Source organism: Oncorhynchus kisutch, linkage group LG4 (assembly GCF_002021735.2).
Source record: "Oncorhynchus kisutch isolate 150728-3 linkage group LG4, Okis_V2, whole genome shotgun sequence".
Lineage (NCBI taxonomy): Eukaryota > Metazoa > Chordata > Actinopteri > Salmoniformes > Salmonidae > Oncorhynchus > Oncorhynchus kisutch.
The window spans coordinates 18,407,671-18,428,823 of NC_034177.2; the positions used below are offsets into that span (position 1 = coordinate 18,407,671).

General features: G+C 42.2%; 1 protein-coding gene across 2 annotated transcripts; it reads right to left on the bottom strand.

Annotated features, from left to right (window-relative positions):
• Positions 1-10: 10 nt before the first annotated feature.
• On the bottom strand, positions 11-20,120 carry LOC109889172 (caytaxin). 2 transcript variants are annotated; one of them, XM_020480395.2, is made up of 13 exons: positions 19,488-20,120; positions 17,245-17,334; positions 9,989-10,047; positions 8,338-8,589; positions 7,819-7,992; positions 7,017-7,119; positions 6,620-6,751; positions 6,155-6,241; positions 5,929-6,027; positions 5,577-5,612; positions 3,375-3,458; positions 2,769-2,833; positions 11-2,233 (listed from the first exon to the last, which is right to left on the bottom strand). In XM_020480395.2, coding segments are annotated over exons 1-12 (1,152 nt in total). In that variant the 5' UTR covers positions 19,490-20,120; the 3' UTR covers positions 11-2,233; positions 2,769-2,799. The 2 variants fall into 2 exon arrangements, with proteins under 2 accessions (XP_020335984.1, XP_020335985.1); XM_020480396.2 differs by lacking the exons at positions 17,245-17,334; positions 19,488-20,120 and adding an exon at positions 11,073-11,331.
• Positions 20,121-21,153: the final 1,033 nt, after the last annotated feature.

Genomic DNA, 21,153 nt, shown 5'->3' on the forward strand with positions numbered 1-21,153 from the left:
CACAGAGAGATTGTTGGGTGGAACAGTTAATTTTTTTATTTACATGGAAGAATTTACCATCACAATCTAAAGAACAAGGCTAATCTTTGATCCCCATTTTAAGCTTTGCATTTTTTATTTTAAATAAACTACATACAGTATGCTAGCAGACAAATTACCCACTGATCTCTTTCAAATCATCCAGTGTAATAACATATTGTGCTTTTAAAGACTGAAAATATGATTCATATCCTTTTTTGGATGCTCAAGGGTTGCTATCCATGGAGAACATTTACCAAAACAAAATACACTACTGTCAACAAAATAAGTTTACTACCAATGACTTGGAAAAAGTCCCAGTAGTCAACTAAGTGTTAAGAGAATATATTTTTACGTTCCACATCATAGTTTTCTGTGTAGAATTTGGTTGAAAGATAGATAGGCACTCAGAAGAACTGACATTCCTTAGAAAAGGGCACAATCCCCAGCAACATTGGGAGACTACAGAAGAACTCCTGCAATTATGTGCCTTGTTTAGGCCTACCTTTTGGTGGGATAGGTATTTCAAAGGCAAAATAAACGTTCCAGTGTTCGGAATGTTTCGTAAACTTTTCTGAAGACATTTTCTTACTCTGTCCTTTGAATATCGGTAACCTCTAGTCCAGCCCATGATCATCTGCACAATACCAGTCCACAGAAAATGTCTATCTTCAATTTTACATGAATCAATGTACAGTAACATTTTGAAGGTGGATGGCTTTTCAGAAACATCTAGACATTTCTCATCATCATACTTGCTATAGAGGTGCATGCCTAGACAGGTAACCAAAAATGCATGAAATTGTACATACTAAATGCACAAAAATGTCAACAGCACACAAAAATCCATCTTGAGTTACATACAGTATTAGGAAGCCAACCTGTCCCCAAATATACACAGATAGATTCTATGCTAACCATTTAATGACAATCAAATTCAATAGTGCAAAACAACACTTACATTACACTGGCAAAACATCATGTATGTAATTCTTACAAAAATAAAAACTCTAACACTACCTCCCCTTTACCATCCATTAGGTGAGTATCCAATAGAAGATTTACAGCTAGTCTATTGTCTTATAGGACATCTGAAGGGACATTACAGGCTGGCAACATGTTGACATGCTTTGACTGTACCAAAAACAAAGCACAATGGAAAAATTATGTGATTAAATCACAACATGAATGACTAAAGTAATTTAAACGAAATGCTGTCCTCTTGAAAAAACAGCAAATATCTTGTTGGTCTTACTTTCAGTGTGCCTTCATATTCATGTACAGACATAATTTGTGCGGCACATCAGAATGTAAGGTACATGGGTTGGTCCCCAGATCAATCTAGGAATATGGAACAATGGCATCAAAATGATTCATGCAACGCAGCAGATTAAAAATAAGGCCTGTTTTAGGAGACATTATGAGGCAAAAACAAAGCAAAGGTGAAGGCATCTGATGTCTCGCAAAGCCTTCTGGTCTACACAAGGAGTAGCATTGCGCTAATGGGTGAAATATCGTTTATTATGCCACAGCATACACCATTGCTGAGCTCTCTGGGAAGCATTGCTTGACTCTCTCTTCCCTCTTCTTCTCCTCTTTGATCATATCCTCCTCTCAGCATACACTACATCCTCAAGTCTAGCTTACCATGGTCCCCGCAAGAGCCTCCAACACATCAAACAGGTCTGGTTACCAGCCTACCTGCTACTGACAGCTTACACCAGTTACAATATGTCCTGTGGAAAATGTTCTACAATATTCCTGTTTTCTCACATGTCCTGTGGAACATTTTCTTCAATATTCTTGTACGTTTTCCTTACATCTTGACTAATGCAAAGGGATTTCACTGTCACACTGGTATCTATATTTGAAATGGATACAAAACTCATGGTGGGAACCTGGGGGTTCAAAAGTAACTGCCTCAAGCAGTCGTAAAAATTAAGTAACGTATGCAGTTGTACAGTCTTTGTAACAGCGAGAGTACCTGTCGGGACTTTGCCTTCCTTGGAATGTCCTGATGGAATCAGTTGCAACCTAAGATCTTCAGAGGAGTGTGTGTGTGTGCTGGGGGTCAGGTCGGTTCACATCACGATGGAAAAATCATTATTCTTTCTTCAGCTTGATATTGATAAATTAGGAAGTATTCTTAGACTTGTTGGCCTTCCTCTTGCTTCTTATAAAACATTGTATTCATGTTCCAAACTTCTTTCAGCAACTGCACAGATTAAAAAAGACACTGTCATTAAGAAGGAGGGTAATGATTTAAACAACTTGTACAAGAACACACTTTTCAACACGGCAGACTGAGCAGTTCATTCAATACAGCTGGCCTTATTGAAAAATGAATGGGGCTGCAACATGCATGACCCCTTAACCCCTGAAAGTCCCATGATGACACAGTGAGACACACACACTCTTCACACGTCCACTCATTAGACCTGGCTGTATGCACTTGATAGGTCATTCCTTTGTAATAGCATTGTGGGCTGACAGGGTCTGATTCTTAAAAAACTGAGTAAGTGGACATTACATAACAGTAGAAGTTCAAATGGTGCTGGTGGTTAACATCTGTTTAAGTGGTTTAACGACCACAGAATTATATCTTAGAACTAATTTAATAGGATCTCTATGAGCCTGGCTCCTGCCAAAGGCTGCCAGTGGATACTATATGCACAATATGCAGTGTATTTATGAATACAGTGCCACCTTGTGGTCCCTATGAGAGGAGCAGTGGAGTGTTATGTATTTACCATGAGATGAACCTAGAGGAAGAGGTCCTTTTCAGATTCCTTGCTCTGCGATCATTGACTTGGGCCTGCAAATGACATGACAATGAATAAACATGTCTCTGTAACATTGTTTCCCCATCATTCCCTTCTATATTGCTAGTGACAGGAAATATTGCTTGACCATATGGACATGTTGACTACTGCTTGGTCTATACCAGGGATCTCCAACCTTGGTCCCGGAGAGTTACTGGGTATCCAGGCTGAAGAGGGAGTTAAAGATCCCTGGTCTATACGATATTATAAACTGGGAGGTTCAAGCCCTGAATGCTGATTGGCTGACAGCCGTGATATATCAGACCATATACCACGGGTATGACAAAACCTTTATTTTTACTGCTCTAATTACGTTGGTAACCAGTTTGTAATAGCAATAAGGCCACTCAGGGGTTTGTGGTATATGGCCAATATAACATGGCTAAGGGTTGTATCCAGGCACTCCACTTTGCGTCCTGCATAAGTACAGCCCTTAGCTGTGGTATATTGGCCATATACCACACCCCCTCGTCCCTTATTGCTTAATTTGGCTATCACACACAGGCCATTGTAGTGCAACTGTCTACTCCCTACCTCTCTGCCTTGGCTGAAGAAGACTCCTGTGGGTTTGCCTGCTGCTGATGTTGCTGCTCCTGCTGCCGCTGTTCCTGCTCCATCCTGTACAGGCAGAGGGACACAATACAGATGTAGGATCTTCATTTGATCACCCTGGAGGAAATTTAAAACTTGTAGTGTATTTGAGGTTTAAAAAGGCTTCTGATGTTTGTAATTTACACTTAGACATGTCAGACATGATTTTCCCCTACAAAAATGTCCATTAAAATAACAGCAAATTGATCAGAAATACAGTGTAGACATTGATAATATAGTAAATGACTATTGTATCTGGAAACAGCAGATTTTTTATAGAATATCTACATAGGCATACAGAGGTCCATTATCAGCAACCATCACTTCTGTGTTCCAATGGCACATTGTGTTAGCTAATCCAAGTTTATCATTTTAAAAGGCTAATTGAAAACCCTTTTGCAATTATGTTAGCACAGCTGAAAACTGTTGTACTGATTAGTGTTAAAACCTCTTACGAATAAGCCCCTTTAAAAAATAATTTGTTGCCTAAAATGACAAATCTAAGGTTTGAAGCAAGGTTTGAAGCAAGGTTATGCATATTCTTGGTACCATTTGAAAGGAAACACTTTGAAGTTTAGGGAAATGTGAAAGGAATGTTGTAGAATATAACACAATAGATCTGGTAAATGATAATACAAATAAATGTATTTGTATTTTTTTTGTGCCACCATCTTTGAAATGCAGGAGAAAGGCCATAATGTACTATTATTCCAGCCCAGGTGCAATTTAGATTTTGGCCACCAGATGGCATCAGTGTGTATGCAACGTTTTAGACTGATCCAATGAACCATTGCATTTATGTTCAAATTGTTGTATCAAGACTGCCCAAATGTGCCTAATTTGTTGATTAAACACCAGTCTCAACGTCAACAGTGAAGAGGCGACTCTGGGATGCTGGCCTTCTAGGAAAAGTTGCAAAGAAAAAGTCATATCTCAGACTGACCAATAAAAATAAAATATTAAAATGGGCAAAAGAACACTGGACAAAGGAACTCTGCCTATAAGACCAGCATCCCGGAGTCCCCTCTTCACTGGTGACGTTGAGACTAGTGTTTTGGGGGTACTATTTAATGAAGCTGCCAGTTGAGGACTTGTGAGGCGTCTGTTTCTCAAACTAGACATTCCAATGTTCTTGTCCTATTGCTCAGTTGTGCACCGGGGCCTCCCACTCCTTTCTATTCTGGTTACAGACAGTTTGCCCTGTTCTGTGAAGGGAGTAGTACACAGAGTTGTATGAGATCTTCAGTTTCTTGGCAATTACTCGCATGGAATAGCCTTCATTTCTCAGAACAAGAATAGACTGACGAGTTTCAGAAGAAAGGTCTTTGTTTCTGGCCATTTTGAGCCTGTAATCGAACCCACAAATGCTGATGCTCCAGATACTCAACTAGTCTCTAAAGGAGGCCAGTTTTATTGCTTCTTTAAATAGTACAACAGTTTTCAGCTGTGCTAACATAATTGCAAAAGGGTTTTCTAATGATCAATCAGCCTTTTAAAATGATAGACTTGGATTAGCTAACACAATGTGTCATTGGAACACAGGAGTGATGGTTGTTGATGATGGGCCTCTGTACGCCTACGTAGATATCCCATTAAAAAATCTGCCATTTCCAGCTACAATAGTCATTTACAACATTAACAATGTTTACACTGTATTTCTGATCAATTTGATGTTATTTTAACAGTGTCACGTTCTGACCTTTATTTCCTTTGTTTTGTCATTATTTAGTATGGTCAGGGCGTGAGTTGGGGTGGGCAGTCTATGTTTGTTTTTCTATGATTTTGGGATTTCTATGTTTGGCCTGATATGGTTCTCAATCAGAGGCAGGTGTTAGTCATTGTCTCTGATTGGGAACCATATTTAGGTAGCCTGTTTTGTGTTGGGTTTTGTGGGTGATTGTTCCTGTCTCTGTGTTTTGCACCAGATAGGGCTGTTTTTGGTTTTCCACGTTTATTGTTTTGCAGTGTTCGTGGTTATCTTTTTTGTTATTAAACATGAATCAAAGAAACCACGCTGCATTTTGGTCCGCTTCTCCTTCACCAGAAGAAAACCGTTACAAACAGACAAAAAAAAATGTGCTTTTCTTTCAAAAACGACGCCAAACTTTTGAACGGTAGTGTAAATCAGATGTAAATGTATTTTACCTTTCTCTCCGAGCCTTGATCCTCTCCTCCTCAAATCTATAAAAATAAAGAAAAATCATACGATTCCTATTCCTATCCAAGTCCTTTTCAAGTTGTAATACAGAACCTATCTTAAATGTAGTCCTTGGCTGAGAATAACATAATTAACATATCAATTCCCATTTGAAAAACGTTGATATTTAAATGTCTTCTTCTATGACTTCTTTACTGCCTCAAAGTCTCTGCCAGGCATCCACGTCTTTTCACTGAAGGAATAATTATTTTCTTGCAAGTTTACATCATTTATTAGTCTACTCCAGCAAAATTGTAAATCACTGCAAGTCTGTCAACCATGATGGTTGATGATACTTACTGCATTACACATTCTGGGACCTGCACATGTTCCATGGGGACAATCTCTGCCAGCTCATCCAGACTGTGTACATACTGGATCTTATTCATAAACTTCACACTGCAAATAACAACAGGATACAACAACAACAAGTTATATTTATGTTTTGTGTACAACTATAAATTGTCAGTCACAGTGATGATATGTATACTATAACTGTGTTATTAATGTGTCCTTGTGTTGTCACCTGATGAAGGGCCTGGATATGGCCAGCACAGTGCGGATGAACCAGGTGGGGTGGGCAATGACCAGAGACTTCAGGTTCTTCCTGAGCCTACAGAGACAACAGATTTAAGCAGTTACATTTTAGTAATTTAGCAGATGCTCTTATCCAGAGCAATTATGGTTCAGTGTCTTGCTCAAGGGCACATCTAAATATTTTTCACCTAGACGGCTCAAGGATTTGAACCAGCAACCTTTTGTTTACTGGCCCAACGCTCTTAAACGCTAGGTTACCTGCCGACAGTTGAAATAAGGAAATACAGCTTAGTATGAGTGAATCCCTTTCCCATTGACTGCCAGTAGCGCCATTAACTTTTCTTAAACTCAGTTGATATTTATGTCATGCACGTCCATCCTATGTCAACAGCATGAACGATCGAATTAAAAAAGCTGTTGTTCAGTAGTTAGTATAAAATATAAATATCCTTACCTCCTATCAATCATCTGATAGCATTTCTTCAGCCATCCTATGCCTGGCATCTTGCCCCGCGGTGTGGCTCCATTCATGTAGATGATCAAATAGTCCTCAGCCACCAGCATTTCTAGACTGCTAACCACATACCTGAGATGGCAATGTGGAAGGGAAAAATATTGAGGTTCATTTTATTGCTGCCATTGCAAGCACTAACGAAATCTCAATCAGGTTATATTTTCTGGCAGCGTAAATGTTCAATCCAACATTCCTACATGATGTATGACATGCTCTCTCTGAAGAATGTATTTTTTATGATAGCATTTTGTGCATGATAACCTAGTTTCAAATATCACTACATAGCAAGGCTTTCTGATGGGTGCCTCGTCATATTTTTAATAACACAGTTACTCACAGGAAGAGGTTTTCCATGATGTAGTGGTAATCTGCACAGCTGCTGTCGGGCAGGTAGCAGGCTGAGAACACTATGATGGCATTCAGACCCTCACCATAGTAACCTGCAGGAGGAGAGTAGAGCCTGTTAGTTCATTCTGTTGGTGTCACTATGTTGGATGCACAGACATTTACAGATGTAAACTCAGTTTGAGATTTAATAATTGGCACCATGTTGGCAGAAAAAGTTCAATGACAATTAAATCTTAATGAGTTTAACTATGTCGAATCGAGTTGCAAAAATCACTGAAGCTGGAGACTCATATCTCCCTCTCTAACTTTAAGCACCAGCTGTCAGAGCAACTCACAGATCACTGCAACTGTACATAGCCCATCTGTAAATAGCCCATCCAACTACCTCCTCCCCATACTGTTATTTTTTTTTTTGCTCCTTTGCACCCCAGTATCTCTGCTTGCACATTCATCTTCTGCACATCTATCACTCCAGTGTTCAATTGCTAAATTGTAATTATTTAGCCACTATGGCCTATTTTTTGCCTTACCTCCCTTATCTTACCTCATTTGCACACACTGTATATATACTTTTCTATTGTGTTATTGACTGTATGTTTGTTTATTCCACGTGTAACTTTGTGTTGTTGTTTGTGTCGCACTGCTTTCCTTTATCTTGGCCAGGTCGCAGTTGTAAATGAGAACTTGTTCTCAACTGGCCTACCTGGTTAAATAAAAGTGAAATAAAAAATAAAATAAATACGTATACAGTATCTATGGCTCTGGCTGGATGCTGTTGGCTGGATACTGACCCCCATGGGTGATGACGCGGAGATACGGCCTGATGACCTGCATGTCGATACGGTGCTCCTGCTCCCCGATTATCACGGTCCTCCACAGGCGCCCGTTACCCCCCGTCCCATCAGCACAGTCTTCCTCCACTCCGTCACCAGGCCCCGCTTTGGCAATGGCCACCGGGGTATCATCTGGACATACATAGTGGAAAGTTGAAAGGTGTTTATGCTACAATGTGAAGCTAATGTATTTGTATGAGTGAGACAACATTTATTTATTTTATGTCATCCACTTTTGTATTTCTCTTCAGTATCTTAGCTTTTTTGCTGTTTGGCTGTGGACATAAACATTAGTGTACTATGCAGCTATTTATCTACCAGAAGTGGGTGCCAGACCGTGTCTGCGCAAACTACATTTAGCCAAATAACAGGTTGTCTAAAGCAGAAAGACTGGCACCCAGGCTACCAGGCTGGCAACCAGGGCTGAAGGCTGATACCAGGGCTTCCATTAATCCATGCCCCATGAGCCCTACTCACCTTCCCACTCCAGCTCATTGCCATTGGTGATGAACTCCAGAGAGTCGTTGTCGTCGGGGGTGTCGATGTCGTCGACGTTGATGTCCAGGTCGTCGGGCGTATCCAGGAAGTCGTCAGACAGCATGGAACCCTCGCTGTGGTCCAGGGACAGGTTGATATCCGGGGCCACTAACGTACGGCGCTTGCGATGAGTGGACACTACTCCACCTCCGCCACCTCCACTTGCACTAACATTCAGAGAGTTGGGGGGAGCTGCGACAGAGGAGGTGAGACTCATTAGTAACTGGTAGTGTACACACATAACATCCAGTTGAATTCACAGTTGCAGGGTTTATGAAGTAGCATGTGAAAAAAAGGGTTTAAAGCATCAGTGTGTGAGGCAAGGCTTATTGTCATAAAGTTAAAAAAAATAAAAATGTTACAATATATTTAGTGGCCTTTTTAACAATATAACAATCATCAGCAAAATATGACAATTGGATAATACCTGTTATTCATAAAGTAATACTGCTGAAGTTACTTACACTGTATGCAGAAAAGTATGTGGACACCCCGTAAAATTAGTGGATTCGGCTATTTCAGCCACACCCGTTGCTGACAGATGTATAAAATCGAGCACACAGCTATGGAATGTCCATTAACAAACATTGGCAGTAGAATGGCCTTACTGAAGAGCTCACTGACTTTCAACGTGGCACTGTCATAGGATGCAACCTTTCCAACATGTCAGTTCTTCAAATTTCTGGCCTGCTAGAGCTGCCCTGGTCAACTTTAAGTGGAAATATCTAGGAGCAAGAATGGCTCAGCCGCGAAGTGGTAGGCCACACAATATCACAGAACAGGAGCGCCGTGTGCTGAAGCGCGTAGTGCATAAAAATCGTCTGTCCTCAGTCGCAACACTCACTTAGCTTCAACAACTGTCTTAATTTTGCTTTGGTAGCAGCTAATGGGGATCCATAATAAATACAAATACAAATACAAATCTGCCAGTCCAACGGACGAATCTGGGTTTGGCGGATGCCAGGAGTACGCTACCTGCCCAATGCATAGTGCCAACTGTAAAGTTTGGTGGAGGAGGATGAATGGTCCGGGGCTGTTTTTGCATGGTTCGGGTTAGGCCCCTTAACTCCAATGAAGAAAAATCTTAAAACTAGAGCATACAATGACCTTCTGGACGATTCTGTACTTCCAACTTTGTGGCAACAGTTTGGGGAAGGCCCTTTTACTGTTTCAGCATGACAATGCCCCCGTGCACAAACCGAGGTAGATACAGAAATGGTTTGTTGAGATCGATGTGGAAGAACTTGACTGGCCTGCACAGAGCCCTGACCTCAACCACAGTGAACACCTTTGGGATTAATTGGAACGCCGACTGCGAGCCAGGCCTAATCGTCCAACATCAGTGCCCAACCTCACTAATGCTCTTGTGGCTGAATGGAAGCAAGTCCCCGCAGCAATGTTCCAACATCTAGTGGAAAGCCTTCCAAGAAGACTAGAGGCTGTTATAGCAACAAAGGGGGGACCTCCATATTAATGCCCATGATTTTGGAATGAGATGTTCAACGAGCAGTTGTCCACATACTTTTGGCCATGTAGTGTAAGTTAATTGAGGTACTTAATGCCAGTCACATAGTCTTTTAAAGTTACTCACAGGCTTTGTCATCGGTGAGACCACAGGAAGACTCCATGTCACCGTCTTCAGGAAGTGGTCTGAAAAATCAACACAGTGGCACAGCATTCTGTCAGAGCCACAGCCACACACAATAGCATGACATGACCGAACCCTAAAGCCAGCCAGTCAGACTTTATTCAAATAAACCAAACCCCAAATAGTCCTGGAAGCACACTAGTACAGTATCACATCATTGCAGATGGTGCAAAATTAACATATGCCAGCAACCTTTGTTCACCTAATACGTTTTTTGCACTGTTGGTTAAAGCCTGTAAGTAAACATTTCATTGTAAAGTCTACACCTGTTGTATTCGTTACACGTGACAAATAAACTTTGATTTGATTTGGTTTGAATCATGTCAGTGGGGTTGTCAGTGATCTGGCTCAGCACCACAAAGGGAGCACAGAGAGAGAGGCTGGATGGTTATTAGCATCTCCCCAGGGAGCTCTTTAGATGATAGCACTGCCATGTTGAGAGGAGGGAGGGAGAGGCGGTAGTATGTCAAAACCCCCTGTTCTCTGTACAGGGAGGCAGACACACTGTTAGGTTACCCCTTAACACGAGGTGTAATTTCCCTTGTCACCTATTGTAATGTGAAACAACTGGAAGGAGGAGGGGAATCAAGGGTATAATACAGGGAGAAACAACAACAACAACTTCAACCAAATACCAAGAGGCACAGAGGAAATATAAGGTATACAGTTCCACTTTGCTTTGCTGCATAAGCCTAAGATATCCTTTCATCCTAACATCCCAGGGTGAACAGAAAGTCCAGAACAGAGTGTTGCCAAAACAACATGACTGGCAATAACAAATGACAAGAGCATCCGTTACACTGCATGGTGTCCGACCTAGTGTCCCTGAAGACAGACTACTGCTATCACTACTGACAAGCTCCCATTGTTCAATAACCATTTTCCTACATAAAATGAAATCCATGAAGATTAAATTAAATAGGATTGATATCTAACAAAGGGTATTATAATCTGTAATGTCAAGCGGTCAGGCCATATTCTTCTCCTAAGATGACGAGGGCTGAAATAACATATCATAAGAGCTTACCTTATGAAAAAGGAGAAGGATGATTTCAAAGATGATCCAGGCAAATAATTGACTTCACAACCCTAGATCCTATATTATTATGCATTCCCTTATCTCAGTCGATTATAGCGAGCCTCAGGCACATCATCCTTCAGAGCTGCTGCTTTTCTCTTCCTCCTCTTCCCTAAAGCTGATTTGCCACCATTTTCCTGGTGATGCTGTGTTTTTGATTCCTGGCTGCATCACATGACATAGCCCACTGCCATTTAATGAGAGCTGCACATGCTCCCTGCCTCCACTCCCTCAGATGGAAACCTGGACTCAGGGGTAGACGCAACATAGTAAATGTAAATCCGGGACATTCCAATTAGTCTGATATGTTACTTTCGTATGGAACTGTATGTATTAATTTGTGGATGTCCATCATTGATTTCGTATGATATGTAATGACTTTCAAATCGTATGATATGTTATGAATTGCAATTCATACAATATTTTCCAAATTGCAATTCATACAATATGTTATGAATTTGCAAATGTTATTATATGTTACAATATCCAAGTTGTTGTGGCTAACATTAGTTAGGTGGCTAGATAACTAATACTAATGGTAGCTAGGTGGCTAACGTTAGCTAGGCTAGGGATTAGGGTTACTGGTTAAGGTTAGGAGTTAGATTAAATGGTTAAGGTTAGGGTTAGGGGAAGGTTAGCTAGTACACTAAGTAGTTGCAAAGTAGCTAATTAGCTAAAATGCTCAAGTTGTCTGTGATTAGATTTAAACACTTAACCTTTGGGTTGCTAGACGCTTGCGTTATACATCCACCCCAAACAAACACCCTACTTTTGTTTTCTGTCTTATGTAACATACCAATTGTAACATATCATACTAATTTGTGTGTCCTGGATTTACTTTGACTATATTACGTCTAGTCTATGTGGCCAGGCTGCAGATGGAGAGAGAAAGGATGCTGCCTGGTGTCAGGATGCTCTATCTCTCTCTCTCTCTCTCTCTCTCTCTCTCTCTCTCTCCCACTCTCGCACTCTCACTCTTTCACTCTCACGCCTACAGAGCAAGTATCTGATCTCCGTACACCTCAAAGGGACAATAAAGGGACATATCACGCCTAAATCAAGTTATCTTCGTAATTCTTCAGTTATTGGGGGCCAATTAATCTTTATCAATGCAGTGTTTGTGAATGTTTAAGGCACATACTATTGTGATATAGCTATTGTAATTTCAGAGAAGGTTGATTTCAGTAGATGGGGGTATCTGCTGGGTATCCCAGTCTATAATTAGACCAGTTGCACGGGGCTAGCCCACTGGGAAATCCTCAAGCACATTTTGCTGAAGCTGATTATAGTAATTCAGCAACAAACATCACTGCAAGCATGAGTCATTGTCATCTACCAGTTGTGATGAAATGCCATCCACCCATCACATCTCCTCAGTACTGATGCCCAGGTGTTAAAAAAAGTAAACACAATGCTGAATGCTGATTGGCTGACACAAAATAACTTATTCACTGTTCTAATTACCTTGGTAACCAGTTTATGTAAGGGATAATCAACGAGGGGCTATGTGTTCTGTGGAAAATAATGAACAATGTGGAAGGTGTGTTCCCCGACCTTCCATGGTGTTGCATTATTTTCCAGAGAACACATAGCACCCCGAGTTGATTGTCCCTTTTATACTGTAGCTATAATTTAACATATTTGCCACAAGAAATGTTATAATTTGCCAGTGGAAATGTGTTCAACATCCCTGAAGGACTGTAGCTAGCAAGTTTACTAGATAGCTACAGTAGTTGCCGTGGTAACCAAACAAATCAACTTGCTAGTTTAGCTAACCAAACCATCCGTCCTTTTTTTATTTATTTTATTTCACCTTTATTTAACCAGGTAGGCTAGTTGAGAACAAGTTCTCATTTGCAACTGCGACCTGGCCAAGATAAAGCATAGCAGTGTGAGCATACAACAAAGAGTTACACATGGAGTAAACAATTAACAAGTCAATAACACAGTAGAAAACGAAGGGGGGGTCTATATACAATGTGTGCAAAAGGCATGAGGAGGTAGGCAAATAATTACAATTTTGCAGATTAACACTGGAGTGATAAAAGATCAGATGGTCATGTACAGGTAGAGATATTGGTGTGCAGAAGAGCAGAAAAGTAAATAAATAAAAACAGTACGGGGATGAGGTAGGTGAAAAGGGTGGGCTATTTACCAATAGACTATGTACAGCTGCAGCGATCGGTTAGCTGCTCAGATAGCTGATGTTTGAAGTTGGTGAGGGAGATGAAAGTCTCCAACTTCAGCGATTTTTGCAATTCGTTCCAGTCACAGGCAGCAGAGTACTGGAACGAAAGGCGGCCAAATGAGGTGTTGGCTTTAGGGATGGTCAGTGAGATACACCTGCTGGAGCGCGTGCTACGGATGGGTGTTGCCATCGTGACCAGTGAGCTGAGATAAGGCGGAGCTTTATCTAGCATAGACTTGTAGATGACCTGGAGCCAGTGGGTCTGGCGACGAATATGTAGCGAGGGCCAGCCGACTAGAGCATACAAGTCGCAGTGGTGGGTAGTATAAGGTGCTTTAGTGACAAAACGGATGGCACTGTGATAGACTGCATCCAGTTTGCTGAGTAGAGTGTTGGAAGCCATTTTGTAGATGACATCGCCGAAGTCGAGGATCGGTAGGATAGTCAGTTTTACTAGGGTAAGCTTGGCGGCTTGAGTGAAGGAGGCTTTGTTGCGGAATAGAAAGCCGACTCTTGATTTGATTTTCGATTGGAGATGTTTGATATGAGTCTGGAAGGAGAGTTTGCAGTCTAGCCAGACACCTAGGTACTTATAGACGTCCACATATTCTAGGTCGGAACCATCCAGGGTGGTGATGCTAGTCGGGCATGCAGGTGCAGGCAGCGACCGGTTGAAAAGCATGCATTTGGTTTTACTAGCGTTTAAGAGCAGTTGGAGGCCACGGAAGGAGTGTTGTATGGCATTGAAGCTTGTTTGGAGGTTAGATAGCACAGTGTCCAAAGACGGGCCGAAAGTATATAGAATGGTGTCGTCTGCGTAGAGGTGGATCAGGGAATCGCCCGCAGCAAGAGCAACATCATTGATATACACAGAGAAAAGAGTCGGCCCGAGAATTGAACCCTGTGGCACCCCCATAGAGACTGCCAGAGGACCGGACAGCATGCCCTCCGATTTGACACACTGAACTCTGTCTGCAAAGTAATTGGTGAACCAGGCAAGGCAGTCATCCGAAAAACCGAGGCTACTGAGTCTGCCGATAAGAATATGGTGATTGACAGAGTCGAAAGCCTTGGCGAGGTCGATGAAGACGGCTGCACAGTACTGTCTTTTATCGATGGCGGTTATGATGTCGTTTAGTACCTTGAGTGTGGCTGAGGTGCACCCATGACCGGCTCGGAAACCAGATTGCACAGCGGAGAAGGTACGGTGGGATTCGAGATGGTCAGTGACCTGTTTGTTGACTTGGCTTTCGAAGACCTTAGATAGGCAGGGCAGGATGGATATAGGTCTGTAACAGTTTGGGTCCAGGGTGTCTCCCCCTTTGAAGAGGGGGATGACTGCGGCAGCTTTCCAATCCTTGGGGATCTCAGACGAGATGAAAGAGAGGTTGAACAGGCTGGTAATAGGGGTTGCGACAATGGTGGCAGATAGTTTCAGAAATAGAGGGTCCAGATTGTCAAGCCCAGCTGATTTGTACGGGTCCAGGTTTTGCAGCTCTTTCAGAACATCTGCTATCTGGATTTGGGTAAAGGAGAACCTGGAGAGGCTTGGGCGAGGAGCTGCGGGGGGGGCGGAGCTGTTGGCCGAGGTTGAAGTAGCCAGGCGGAAGGCATGGCCAGCCGTTGAGAAATGCTTATTGAAGTTTTCGATAATCATGGATTTATCAGTGGTGACCGTGTTACCTAGCCTCAGTGCAGTGGGCAGCTGGGAGGAGGTGCTCTTGTTCTCCATGGACTTCACAGTGTCCCAGAACTTTTTGGAGTTGGAGCTACAGGATGCAAACTTCTGCCTGAAGAAGCTGGCCTTAGCTTTCCTGACTGACTGCGTGTATTGGTTCCGGACTTCCCTGAACAGTTGCATATCACGGGGACTATTCGATGCTATTGCAGTCCGCCACAGGATGTTTTTGTGCTGGTCGAGGGCAGTCAGGTCTGGGGTGAACCAAGGGCTGTATCTGTTCTTAGTTCTGCATTTTTTGAACGGAGCATGCTTATCTAAAATGGTGAGGAAGTTACTTTTAAAGAATGACCAGGCATCCTCAACTGACGGGATGAGGTCAATGTCCTTCCAGGATACCCGGGCCAGGTCGATTAGAAAGGCCTGCTCACAGAAGTGTTTTAGGGAGCGTTTGACAGTGATGAGGGGTGGTCGTTTGACTGCGGCTCCGTAGCGGATACAGGCAATGAGGCAGTGATCGCTGAGATCCTGGTTGAAGACAGCGGAGGTGTATTTGGAGGGCCAGTTGGTCAGGATGACGTCTATGAGGGTGCCCTTGTTTACAGAGTTAGGGTTGTACCTGGTGGGTTCCTTGATGATTTGTGTGAGATTGAGGGCATCTAGCTTAGATTGTAGGACTGGCGGGGTGTTAAGCATATCCCAGTTTAGGTCACCTAACAGAACAAACTCTGAAGCTAGATGGGGGGCGATCAATTCACAAATGGTGTCCAGGGCACAGCTGGGAGCTGAGGGGGGTCGGTAGCAGGCGGCAACCGTGAGAGACTTATTTCTGGAGAGAGTAATTTTCAAAATTAGTAGTTCGAACTGTTTGGGTATGGACCTGGAAAGTATGACATTACTTTGCAGGCCATCTCTGCAGTAAACTGCAACTCCTCCCCCTTTGGCAGTTCTATCTTGACGGAAGATGTTATAGTTGGGTATGGAAATCTCTGAATTTTTGGTGGCCTTCCTGAGCCAGGATTCAGACACAGCAAGGACATCAGGGTTAGCAGAGTGTGCTAAAGCAGTGAGTAAGACAAACTTAGGGAGGAGGCTTCTGATGTTGACATGCATGAAACCAAGGCTTTTTCGAACACAGAAGTCAACAAATGAGGGTGCCTGGGGACATGCAGGGCCTGGGTTTACCTCCACATCACCCGCGGAACAGAGAAGGAGTAGTATGAGGGTGCGGCTAAAGGCTATCAAAACTGGTCGCCTAGAGCGTTGGGGACAGAGAATAAGAGGAGCAGGTTTCTGGGCATGGTAGAATATATTCAGGGCATAATGCGCAGACAGGGGTATGGTGGGGTGCGGGTACAGCGGAGGTAAGCCGAGGCACTGGGTGATGATGAGAGAGGTTGTATCTCTGGACATGCTGGTAGTAATGGGTGAGGTCACCGCATGTGTGGGAGGTGGGACAAAGGAGTTATCAGGGGTATGAAGAGTGGAACTAGGGGCTCCATTGTGAACTAAAACAATGATAACTAACCTGAACAACAGTATACAAGGCATATTGACATTTGAGAGAGACATACAGCGAGGCATACAGTAATCACAGGTGTTGAATTGGGAAAGCTAGCTAAAACAGTAGGTGAGACAACAGCTAATCAGCTAGCACAACAACAGCAGGTAAAATGGCGTAGACTAGGCAACGGGGCCAACAGATAAAACAAACAAGCAGTCCTAGCTTGCCATTATGAAAATCTACAATGCAAATAATGTTTTCAATTAAACTTTTGCTTTCAAAAGCAACTAAAATATAGAACATGTAAGAATGAACTATAGCCATTGAATTCTACCGTGAAAATATGCTGTGCATTATAGGGAAATAATGCATGCTCTAGAATGCGCTTCAAGCCAATCAGAAACAAGTATTGAACAATGCCATGACAACAAATAGCAATATGGCACCAGCAATAAGACACCGGTTTGTGGTATATGGCCAATATACCACGGCTAAGGGCTGTTTCCAGGCACGCCGCGTTGCATCATTTCTAAGAACAGCCCTTAGCCGTGGTATATTGGCTATATACCACACCCCCTCAGGCCTTATTGCTTAATTGTTACCTTGCGGTTACACTTTAGGCTATGTATACTGTTACATACTGTTGGATTACTGCTGTAAGAACAATGTAACGGTGAGTTATTACAATACTTGACACACAGTAATAAGTACCCTGTAAAGTACAGCATTATCAAAGTCATCTGACACCCACCTGGGAAAGTCATCATCCTGCCACTCGTCTTTATACTCCATGTTATCCATTCTTACAGTCGCCTCATTCCATGGAGGGGAGGAGAGGGGCCTGCGGCACACAGCGACAGACCATGCATAATTAACTAACCAACAATAATCAATCAATCACTTGTTACAATGGAGCACTTTGAGCTTTGGAAAAGTGCTACATCACAATTATAATGATCACTGATCACCATCACTACTATTATTATATTATCAAACTACCTCAAACCAAATCAAAACAATCCTCAGGTATGAAGTGCAAGTGGCAACTTCAATAAGCCCATGTTTTGTGTAACACAGATAATTCCTCCGTTATAAGACGTTATAAGACAATAATGAGTTTGTACAAAAGGAACAATGGTACAGTTATTAGGATTTTTATTTCATTTATCGGTATTTATGATTTCAATTGAGAGGCTTAATCTAGGCCACGGGGCGTTTATCCCTCTATGTAGCATGTGAGGAACATGTGACTCAGGTCCCCTTGCAGCTTCACTCAAAGTCAATCACAATGAAGGAATTTCCTAGGTGGAATCCAAGAGTCTAGGAGAAATCAACTCTGAATCCTTCCTCCTCAGCTACTAATCCTCAGCCCAGTTGCCACCTTTTTGATGTGTTCAGGTTTATCCTGTCTGTCTGCCACTAGTTCAAATAGACAGTGACAGGCCTACAGCGTAATAAAACTGCCTACAGGTAGCTCAAGCTGTGTTAACATCATGTTAGTTAGTGCACCGTAGTGTAATCACCGACATTCTGTTTTTAAGGGAAATTTGTAAGTGTAACGTAGGTTTCAGTTTTCATTAGCATCATCCACGGTGTTGAATAAGAATGAGGCAATGTAATGTTATTAAGAGTCAGATACACAGTATAATTACTGCTGAGGTTGTATGGTTCATTGCATTAGAATGGGACCAATGTTGTTTAATGGAATTGAAGTCCTCCTCTCTTTGTACCTCTTCACTCATGTAGAAAATCAACAAAGGGGTGTACTTGGGGTGTACTGAGTGACATACAGTAAGTTCCCTAGGTCAGCTGTGGACATTTATAGAAACATATACACTGACGGAGGGCCCCTTAAGTACAGTACCGATCTGTGGATAAGTGGCAACACTTACTCTGAGAATTCACACAACACAAATACAGAACAAATAAATGAGATAACACTACGATTTGTAAGGCAATGTCCTACACACATCACAATGTTTCAATGATTGTTTACATCATGTTGTTGTCCGGCAATACTTTCAAATGCATTGTAAGATGTACTATGTTTTTATAATGTCTTTGTAAAATCATATTAATTGTCAAAGAAAGAGGAGTGGTTAGGTAGGTCAGGCTCTATATATATAATGTATACATCTACACCATACACACTCTCAGAGGCTATAGGGAAGTGTCCTTTATATCCAAGGGCATAGCAGAATACCCCAGCCATAACCCACAAAACATGTCACTTCGATTGAGTGTGCAACCGTGAGCCTTATTGTGTGGCCAGAATAATTTGCATACCCTCCTACACCCAACTGTCTGTGCCTAGTGAAGTAATACAGTATCCTATCCAAACAAATGAAAAGAGAGCTGGCATGTTATCACGATGGAGGGAAGAAGAAAAACAAACTAGCATGAGAGGTGCTCAAAGTAATCAATTGCCCGCATCTTTCATTTATAAAACACTATGGATTGTTTTGTGCCCTCACTATAATGTCCATGCATAAATATTTATAGGATCCTAATACTTTAAGGTAAGACACTGACAATGAAATGATGGTTCTACTTCTCTGGAGGGCATACAAATGGAGGCTATGCCTGTAGGCAGGAAGGGTATTCAGTATTCTGCCAGGCATTTGAGTAAATTAAGAGGAATTATAGTAGTGTGCAGTATGCACCTGCAAGGAAAATGCAAGAGCAGAATACAATGGAAACATTCCTCTTTTACATTTAATCCTACTGAGTTGATAGACAATGGTTTTCATGAGCTACTACACATTTACCACACACACACACACACACGCACACACACACACACACACACACACACACACACACACACACACACACACACACACACACACACACACACACACACACACACACACACACACACACACACACACACACACACACACACACACACACACACACTGTACAAGGAGTCTGTAGTAAAGAGGGTAGAGGAAGAACGCAAGGGCATCTGGTCTGAGCGGCTGTAGTACTCACATGGGCAATAAGAGATCCTTTGAATCTCTTCCTTCCGTCCGTCTGTGCGTCCCTGTGCGTCCACCCTCCTTACTCACTGATGTAAAGATTGGACAGCTAGGAATTGTAATCCTCCAGACCAGGGTTGATGCATGGGTCTAGTGAGGCGCCCCCCTCTCTCTCTACATCCCCTGTGTCAAGGCAGCAGCAGGTGTCTGAAGACAGGGGGCAGCTCTGTTCCCTAAAACCCCCTGGCCACCTCTGTTGGGGAAGGAGAATGTGAAAGAGACTGGCCGTGAAGACTGAAGTGACAGGCTCCTTTAGAGTTCCACTCAACCCTTTAAATTGAAGGCATCAATGCTGGTATCATTATGACTGTTTCTGGTTGTCTATAATGCCCATGTAATTCTATTTATACTCTAAATCCTTTTGTGATAATCCCTCCTCTCTCCATCCCATAATAGCTATTTCATCTGTGCCAATTCCTCTTCAGCAGTTATACTGTACTATCCTCTCTGCTCATGTTGGTTTATTCCAGTCCATACTGGGATACTCCTCCTGTTCCTATCTGCCTGTTTATTCTAAAAACACCACAAATATATCAAGTCTCTCTTTGTGTTTTTACTCCATGAGCTGCTGTGAATGGTCCTCTATGCCGACTGTTCCCTGGCAACAGCATCTCTCTCTCTCTCTCTCTCTACACGCAACACATCACCTTCCCATCCCCTACCCATACACTCACTTATTCAGTCTCACTCTCTCACTTCAGTTCTCTCCACCAATCATATTCCCCTTTCATCCACACATTTCTCACCCGGCTGCTTATGCTCCACCCATTCTTGTCCTTCCTTCTCCCCTTTTTATGCCCAGCTGCAGTACTGGACTTTCCCTCTATGGAGCATTCTGCCCTAGGCAGCAGTGGTGGTGGGAGGTCATAAGGTCTATATGTGGCACTTGTCTGACCCTTAATACACGCTTCGTTCACCACTAGTTTAGTTGCATCAGTATGGACTCTGCACAGCTTGTAGATTTGAAACAGAATAGACTATAAATGTTCAGAAGCTATATAGGCCTATACGGATTGAAACTGATTTAAACTAAAACTCATTTGCTCTACACAGTGCACTGATAGGCTACCAACACAACATTTCCCCATTCTATTTAGGATGGACATGATTCTTACCTCTATACTTCTAATAGCCTACATTTTGCACTTGGTTACGCAAACCACCCGATCTCAGTCGCAGAAGCTACTGTTGGCTACACGCATAGCGGTTTATTATTGCAACAATGTATCGAGAAACTGAGACTGTTAGAACAGAATTTCATGCAAACAGAGTAGGCTACACATATATATCTATAGTTTTAAATTGTGAAATACATTGTCCCAGCGCATCTAGAGTTAAAATGGCAATCTGCAGTTGTTACATCCATTATTTTAGCTTAATTATATATACCCGTCGATTTCTTGAATAACTTCTAATGCCTCATGAGTTTAGTTCAACTGTCGTACCCTATCATAACCCAAAATATATGCTTGTTTTACTCCAATGTTTGTAAACAATGTAAACGTAAAAAACCACAATGGCCTCAAATAATGGTAAAAACTATCATTTTTATATAATAGAGTTCTTGCATCCATAGCTCTGTCTATTAATTTGAGAGTGGTTCCATTTCTCCAGGCCCA